Genomic DNA, 8,806 nt, shown 5'->3' on the forward strand with positions numbered 1-8,806 from the left:
TCTAATATTAATTATTTTAACAAACCCATCATCGATTCATTAAATTTTAGGTTAATTTTTTTTCAAGATTTATCATAGTGATTATAGTAAGTAAAATGAATCCCCATGGAGATCGGGTAGCCACTTGTTATCTTAGTTTTTGACAAGAATAATGGACACTTGATAGAAAATCCCTTGTGTATATTTATAACATCTACTAGAACATGGTGCATTACATATGTAACTTTACTAAACATAGCAAACAATACATATCCAATAAAGTAGAATGTGCTATCAAGATCCAATATCTATACAAATACGTACACGACAAAAACTTTAACAAACATTAAATAGTTACAAACGTAATATGTTGAAAATGCATCATGTGCGACAAAACTTTTATAAGTTACAAATGTGTAGCTGATCTAATAAGTATTAAATTCATAATACACAACATATTCCTAAATCATATATGATATTTACAGAGTAAAAAATAAAATACACAATGGATGAGAAGAGGAAAGACGTAGAGAGGAAAAAAATGGGTGTGCGACAAGCGATTTTTTCTCTAATAGTTATGTGGAAAGAGCTACAAGATCTTTTAAACTCTTCGGAAAATAAATCTCCTGCCGGTGTGTCGCATTATGAGAAGTATGGGAATGTTGTCAGTGAGAAGCTTAAAGAGATTGATTTGAATGCCGGGTGCTTTGATGATTTATCTGAAATTCTTGAATGCGAGCGTAAAAGGTTGGAAAATTTGATGAAAACAACTGAAGAGAAATCAAAGGAGATTGAAGAGAAGATTAGAGAAATTAATTTTAGTAAACAATTTATTAACGAACGTGCGAATGAGATTCAATTGAAAGAAAAGCAAATGGATGATAGATTTGAAGAATTAAAGGTCCAAAAGAGAAAATTTGCAGAAGAAAGAAGTAAAATTAAAGGTATTATATCTTTACCTATCTCCGGTTAAATTTATGAGTTTACATTGTTGTCAAAATTTCTTCATTTCTAAGGAAATTGGTTGTTATATTTTAATGTTTGAACAAATTTTTAAGTCAATTGATTTAAGACGAACCAAGAATTAGAACGAACTGAAGTATAAATCACCGATCATATATTTATTTTACGGTATCTTATTAAATTTCATATTTATAATTAATGTGTTTGCGCTTTTGAATACCTGAATTTTGAATAATAGCCACTTTAGTATACTTTGTTATAGATTTCCATTTTAATACTCATACACAGTTTAGTTTACATGTTTTCCTATACTTGTGTTGTTTACAATAATATAACCATAATTTATGATTAAATAAATTAAAACTAACGTACACATATACTATAATTCTAAAATCAAAATGCTAAAAGTTTTAGTTGGTTGGTAAGGCTTAGCGAACCTTTTTATTTTTAAAACTTATATTGACGAGTCTAATAAATTTATAAATCTATTTTGATTAAAGGATATAAAATTGATAACCAAAACTTTCAATGTTGGTGTTAGAGCTGTATTCACCTCCCAAATCACAACAAAATATTTAATGATAGCCTTATGTTTAGGTTTTATATAAGCTCTAATTTTTTTAAAAAAATATCCAAAAAATCAGACCTACGCTTCATAAGATAAATCCACATATAATCATTGAAATCATCAATAAACGAAAAATAATATCTAGATCCTCCTTTTGTGGATATAGGAGCAGGTCCCCACATATCAGAATGCATAATATCAAATGGAGTAAGAGATAAGTAACACTCTTTTGAAAAGGTAAAGTAGCAAATTTTGCTAATTTACAACCACTGGAGTCAGAAATATCATGAGCTTTTAGTTGTCCCAAGGCTCCTGTTGAAACTAAAAACTGTAAAGGGGATTGAGAAACATGACCTAAATGAGCATGCCATATGTAGAAGTCATAAGACAAATCACTCAAATGAAAAGATGATAAATCAACACTAGGAGTTCTAACATCAAATATATTGAGTTCATCCAAAACATAAAGTCATCCATGCTTACGACCTTTTCCAATCACCTTTTGAGATCTCATATCTATAACACAACAAGTAGTAGAAGAAAAATAAATCCAGTAACCAGATTCACATAATTGACTAACAGAAATAAGATTTAACTTGAGATTTGGAATATGATAAACATCAAAGAGAGACACTGTTGGAGTAACTACAAAACCCACACCTTGTAACGGCATAGGAGTGCCATCAACAGTCATGATGGATAAATATGAATCATTAGAAAATGAAATGAAAGACGGCCAATGAGGAGACATGTGATGGGATGCACCCGAATCCATAATCCATAGAAAAAAAATATACTTGAAGTACTAGTTGACAAAAGACCTGTTGATGAAGAGACATATATGTCGAGATATCTCTGAAACTAAACCCAAACCAAACCAGAAACAAAGTCGAATCCAAATCCAACATCAAATTCAAACTGTATCCAAATTTAATTGCCAAACTGTATCAAATCCAATTAAGAAACCAAACCTGAAATCAAATCCAAACTCAAAATAACCAATTCCAATCCAAAATCAAATCTGGTAGTTGATTGGAAACCAATTTCAATTCCGATTACAAATCCAAAACTAATAAATCTCAAGCAGATAAACCAAATACTATAACTTTAACATCCTAATAATCGAGTACTACAAAAGCCAATCAATTGAAAACCCAAATTAAAAGATCAACAATGATGGACATAATGAACTAATAGTAAACAATGTACTGTTGGAACCATCAAAAAATAATTTATGGAGCTCCAAATATGATCTCCACCATTTAAAATTTAGATACTAATACAAAGAAGACATAGTTAAAATTTCAGGATGATCCAATAGCTGAAACTCTGGGATCGCAAAAAAAAGTTGGCTGATCTGGGCATAAAATTTCTTGCAAATTTTCAGGATTTTTTTTATTGTAACGTAACTCTATCTCCTTAATAATTCAACTAAACTTCCACGATCATCCCTAAATTTGATACTCAAATCACTCGAAACCTAGCTCTGATACTATGTTAAGTAATCAGTCGCACTAAAATTTTAAGGTGGTAGAGAAAGACCCGAACATGATCTTATACTCTTTAATAGCCATCATTGATCATATATATATATTTATTCTATCTTTATTGTCTCATGTTTCATTGCATCATCAAATTACATTCAAAAAGCTCAGAGTTCGATCGCGTTCACTTCTGAAGAACTCGACCCCATGTTCTCATTTAAAAATAAATACTACTTCTTACTATTTATCTGGCCATTGTGATATTTGTATATACAAATGTAACTCTTCGACAAGATCAATATAAAATAACAACAAAACTTGAATTAATCGAGTAACATCTTAGTCAATCATTGCCAACTTAGAACTTGAACCAACTTCTACTTCTTTGAACCCATTAATTAAAGTACCAAAAATCGCAGATTTGAGATATGGATTCAAGAAACTCCAGACCTCATAAAAAACATACTTTACATCGCTGTCAAATGTTTTCTCCCTACTTTTGTGACAAATTCAAATAAAACTATAAGGTCTATCTAATACTAACTGACATACACTCCATCAAAATTTTCAAAAGTTGTAGTATCCCTGTACTTCAAAGTAGCTATGTTAATCACTTAACCTTCACTTCTATCGGCGCGAACCAATATGTTCTTCCAAACAACAACATATGATGCTACATAAATTTGTGGAGGCAACTTGATTTTATTAAATATATTCTTGAAATTAAAGTTATCATGATATTGACAATCTATCATAATCGTAAAGTTTGCAAATTCACCTTGCATAATGACTAAATTAAGTTATGACATTGCAAATAATTTGTTGATATATTTTTTCACACCCTTCATTTGTAATTAAACATCGTTATTATTCTCATCTTAAAGAGATTTCTAAAGCTTCTTCTAAATCTTTGTTCTTGTCGTACTCTTTGATCATATCAGTTTTAACACAATCCATAAATCTACAATTTTCAGAACCCATTATCCACATCCTTCTCCAATCATCTCTGCACCTTTCAAATATTCTATAAACAAACTATTTTCTTTCTCACTCATCCAGCAACCTACCCTATTTTGATTGAAGACACATGTCAAACACGTTGTCAACATGTTCGTATTCACAATGTTGAACCGTATCATCATCTTTAGTTGAGAACATTTGTTGAACACGTTGTTAACATGATCGCGCGTGTTTACTATGTTGGAACATATTATCATCTTTCTTATCCCTAATATAAATCTTAGACTGATAGCCCTTCAATAAAAAACTTCTATCATCAATTATTTAATTTTATGTCATGTTCTTATATGCTTTTTCATTTGCTTCTCTCTCTGCATAATAATTCTATATCACCATATAAAAGTAGTGCTCTTTAATCAAACCACCACCATCTTAGCATGATGACATGGAAAATTTATTAACAACAATATGCCACTTTCAAAACTAATCAAATTCTGGAGACCCTAGAATAATGGTGTATTAGCTTTTAAAAATTCTCACAACATGATATTTCCTGCCTAAAGGCATTCGATTCTGACCTTCTCTTTCACATGTGCATTGCTTATTTTTTATTAACTTCGATAATGTATCCGCTCGATCTTCGTAAATCTTTAAAGTTGTTGTTAAGGCTGTTATAACATATACTTTTTATTGTCATTTTTATTTGTCAAATAATTTAAACTAATTTCATTGTATAAAGTAATTGATATGATCAATAATATTATGTAACTTTTATTTATTAACTAAATTCAAATCATTTATTGAAAGAATCAAAATAAGTATATAAAAATGATAAACGGGCTGATGTGCACAAAACTCGGTGAAAAGATATAAAACCATAAGGGTAATATTAGGAAAAATTTCAGCAGAAGGCTTGAAGTGTACAAAACTTATTGTTAAGAGTTAAGGATATACAATTTTTTTGATTAAGGGTACATGTTTACATCATGTTATACTTTAAGGGCTATATTATAGTTAAGTCAATTATTTATTAGTTACTATAAAAGTATTGACTATCTTATTCATGTTTGCATAAACTAAAAGATTTTACTTGTATTCTTCTGTTTTAGATTAATAAATGATGCATTTGATTCATTTTTCATGCAATTTTTAATTTTGTTAGTAGGTTTTATTATGTTTAACATGAAATGTATATGAATTTTTTGCTTATTTTTCGGTGTCCACGGGGCCTGTATCTCTATATTACTAAATTTGTCGAATTCCCAAGCTCGCCAGTTATTGTTACTAACCATAATCATTTTGTTTGTAAGCTCAAGATGATGAGTATTTTTTTGGTAAAAAGTAGAAATGGTTAGTATGAAAGGTACTTGGACTTTTGGAATGGTTGGGGGTCTACGATGATCGTTTGTATGATGGTTATTTTGCGTTTAAGGATATGTTAACCAAGAAAATATGATAATGAGTTAGTTGTTACTTGCTCAGTGTATCAATCTATCAATTTTATGACAACTGCTGGCACATACATTGGCTATACAACTTACTTGACATTTCGTTCTTCAACTTTGCTGGTGCCAAGTATGTTAAATTATCATAATACATACCAATGTTGAACTTCAGGAAATCAGCAAATTATCTCGGTGGTATGTTTATCCTATGATCTACTTGTGGTTACCTGATAATCAAGAAGTACATTCCATCAAATGATCTTTCTGGGGAGTTAAAATGGCCACCATATTATGTTCACGCCCCCTGATTACCCATTCGTGTAGAACTATTTATCGAATAAATGATCTTTTGGGTGGTTATGAGCTAAAATGATGAGTTAAAAAGATGTTAGGAACTATTTTTGAGTTTTATTTAAGATATGCTGCACTCATGTATTTGTTTATTTTGCTTTGAAGCTGTATTGGTCGAAACTGAGAAACGAAATTCAGAACTGAACAAAAGGGAGGAGGAAATAACTTCCCGGGAAAAGAAGATGAATGGTATTGAAATTGTCAATAGAAAAAAGCACGAGGAGATTGTGGGTAGAATGAGAGAAATCAATACTCAGAAAAGCAGTTTGAAAGAGTTTGCTGATCGCCTTGAATCCAGACGAAAGAAACTTGATGAGGGCTTTAAAGAATTGGATTCAAAGAAGATAGAATTTTCTGGTTTTAGGAGTTCATTTGAAGGTAAATCTTTATTTCTCTCTTCTTTTCAACATAATTATCACTTATGACTGTCGTTGATTTTATTATATTTCTTAATTTCCTTACTGATGTTGAAGTACAACACGCGATTGTTATTGTTCTTGTTGGTTTAACTTATACCGATAAATTCAAGAAAATAGGAAAGTAAGCAATGATGTATTTTTGTTAAGCTAAAGGTAAGGTTTTACAAGTAAACACTTAACTAGTTATCTATTGTCTGAGATTTTCTTAGATGAGTTTCATTTTTTTACCCTGAAAAGAACAATGTTGTGGCTGATGAAGTTATTACCTTCTTCCCCCCAACTATAAAACTCTAAGCCGCATAATTAGCCTTGAATAATGCTCTTGAATCCAGTTGTTTGTGTATCATACTAAATCTGTGGAACATTTTAGCATGTATCAGCTATAGACATTACTTGGATGATCTTGAATTCAGATAGTTAGAGTTAAACTCAATAGTTTATAGTTCACTTATATCTTATCTCTCATCAAATGATCTATTTGGCAGTTATGATCTTTGAACCAATTCTGCTCATACTCCCCCATTACCTAATCGTCTAAAATTATATTCGATCAAATTATGTCTTTGGTGGTTATGAACTATGACCTCCTACTTGAAATCACTAATTACAAAATTATGATCAACTAAATTTATGTAAGGTCTAATAATTGTATTATTTATAAGATCAGATGCACTCATGTATCTCTCTGTTTTGCTTTGAAGCTCGATGGGCTGCATTTAAGCAGGAGTACTTGAATATGAAATCTAGGGAGGAGGAGGTTCAAATGCATTTAATTCAATGTGCAAAAAAGTCCGAGGAGACTGAAGATAAGATGAGACAAATTAATTCTGCAAGAGAACGTATGGAAGAGCATGGCAAAGAGCTGGAATCAAAAAAGAAGGAACTTCATAATGGCTTCAAAGAGTTGGAGTCGAAGAGGATGGAGTTCGATAAATTGATTGAGGAATTAAAATCTAGGGAGAAGGAGGTTGAATTATATCAAATTCAATGTGCAAAAAAGTCCGAGGAGACTGAAAATAAGATGAGAGAAATTAGTTCTGCAAGAGAACGTATGGAAATGCATGCCAAACAGCTGGAATCGAAGCAGAAGGAACTCGATGATGGCTTCAAAGAGTTGGAGTCTAAGAAGATGGAGTTCACTAATATGACTGACGGATCTGCTGGTGTTAATATTTCAAGTGCAGGTAAATGTTATTATCTCTTCTCTGTTTATCTTTTCTTATATAAAAGTTATCACTTACAATTATCATTTATTTTTTTAGTATCACCTTATTTTGGTTATCGTAATCTAGACTGTTGTTTAAATAAAACCACATAATCGTTGACATTCTTGTTAGATTATCATATACTGCTGAATTCAAGCAAAATTTATAGCAAGCAAGAGAGGATAGTTGTTAAGCTTAAGGTTGGTTGGTTAACTGTAAAGTTGTTGTAAGTTATCATATTTTCTGAACATTGTTTAGATATGGTTTAATAATGTTTTTTCTCGGATATAACAAATTTATGGTTGAAATGCCTATAGTTCAGATACATGGATTTATTCCTTCGGTCCAATCTACGAAATTTTAAGCCACATAATTAGCATTGAACATTGATTTTGAATCCAGTTGTTTGTTTATCTTATTAAATCTATGGAAACATTTTAGCGTGTATCAGCTTCAAAGTATTACTTGAATGATCTTGAATTTAGATGTAACTAACAATGATTAAACTTTAGTTGCTATAGTTCTTTGATGAAGAGGTTATTCAAGTAACAGTGAAATCATTATGTAACTGTAATGCAACATGTAACTAGATTGTTTTCGGATTTACAGAAACCAGCATGAATCAAACTAAAAGAAAAAGGCGTAGGGCTCCAAGGAGAACTGAACTCCCTGCTCCTCAAGCTCAAGTGTCTCAGACTGTAATAAATCAAAATTCTGATAGCAGGGAGATATTTTGGACAAGTTGCACATCTTGCCATTTTCAATTCCAGTATCCAAAAGTTGTTCTTAATAAAGAGTCGACGTGCATACATTGCTCAGCCAAATTTACAGCATCCGAGCTGAATGCTGCGAGTTTACCCCAGGTTGACTATCCAGCCGAGTACGTGGAATACTATCGGAGGGCTGACAGAATTCCCGGGAACAATGGAGCAGGAGGAAGTGGAAGTGGAAGTGTGTAACAAAGACAGGTCTGTTCTGCATGCTGGTATGAACATGGAGGCACAACTTTTATTTTGTTTCAAACTTTAATCAAATTGTAACTTTGGGATTATAGTATGTTCTTTTGTGAGGTTGGATTTGTTGTGTTTTGTCAGCTGGTTGACTGCAACTTTTGTAGGGCTTAGACGTTAAGAGCCTAAAATGAATTGAGGTTGTGTTTTGTTAAGTTTTTGGCTAGGCCCAGAGGTGATTAATCTATTCATATGAATTGCTTCTTCTGTAATTTATCACCCCTTTTAAACAATATTTCAGCTACCAACTATCCCAAAAATTTCAGCTGCAAGCAATAGGAAGATTAAGGTGAGTATTATGAATTTAATCGGTCTAACTCGGACGAGTTAATATGCTGGTTAATATGTATTCTAAAAATCGGTCTAACTCGGACGAGTACTCAGAAATTGGAAATAAATCAATTCAAATTTAAACGAGTACT

At 31.4% G+C, this 8,806-nt stretch overlaps 1 protein-coding gene across 1 annotated transcript; it reads left to right on the forward strand.

Annotated features, from left to right (window-relative positions):
• The first annotated feature begins 457 nt into the window (after window positions 1-457).
• Window positions 458-8,553, forward strand: LOC141717137 (uncharacterized). The gene is made up of 4 exons (XM_074519244.1): window positions 458-923; window positions 5,856-6,128; window positions 6,871-7,353; window positions 7,984-8,553. The coding sequence occupies exons 1-4, from the start codon at window positions 485-487 to the stop codon at window positions 8,331-8,333; spliced, it is 1,545 nt and encodes a 514-aa protein (XP_074375345.1). The 5' UTR covers window positions 458-484; the 3' UTR covers window positions 8,334-8,553.
• Window positions 8,554-8,806: the final 253 nt, after the last annotated feature.

This window comes from Apium graveolens, chromosome 4 (genome assembly GCF_009905375.1).
Source record: "Apium graveolens cultivar Ventura chromosome 4, ASM990537v1, whole genome shotgun sequence".
Classification (NCBI taxonomy): domain Eukaryota; kingdom Viridiplantae; phylum Streptophyta; class Magnoliopsida; order Apiales; family Apiaceae; genus Apium; species Apium graveolens.

Bases quoted from the DNA above. Each gene is read 5' to 3' on its own strand.
- LOC141717137 (XM_074519244.1), top strand. From the start codon at position 485: ATGGATGAGAAGAGGAAAGACGTAGAGAGGAAAAAAATGGGTGTGCGA. The intron at 924-5,855 runs GTATTATATCTT...TTTGCTTTGAAG, and splicing joins AGAAAGAAGTAAAATTAAAG to CTGTATTGGTCGAAACTGAG. The intron at 7,354-7,983 runs GTAAATGTTATT...TCGGATTTACAG, and splicing joins TGTTAATATTTCAAGTGCAG to AAACCAGCATGAATCAAACT.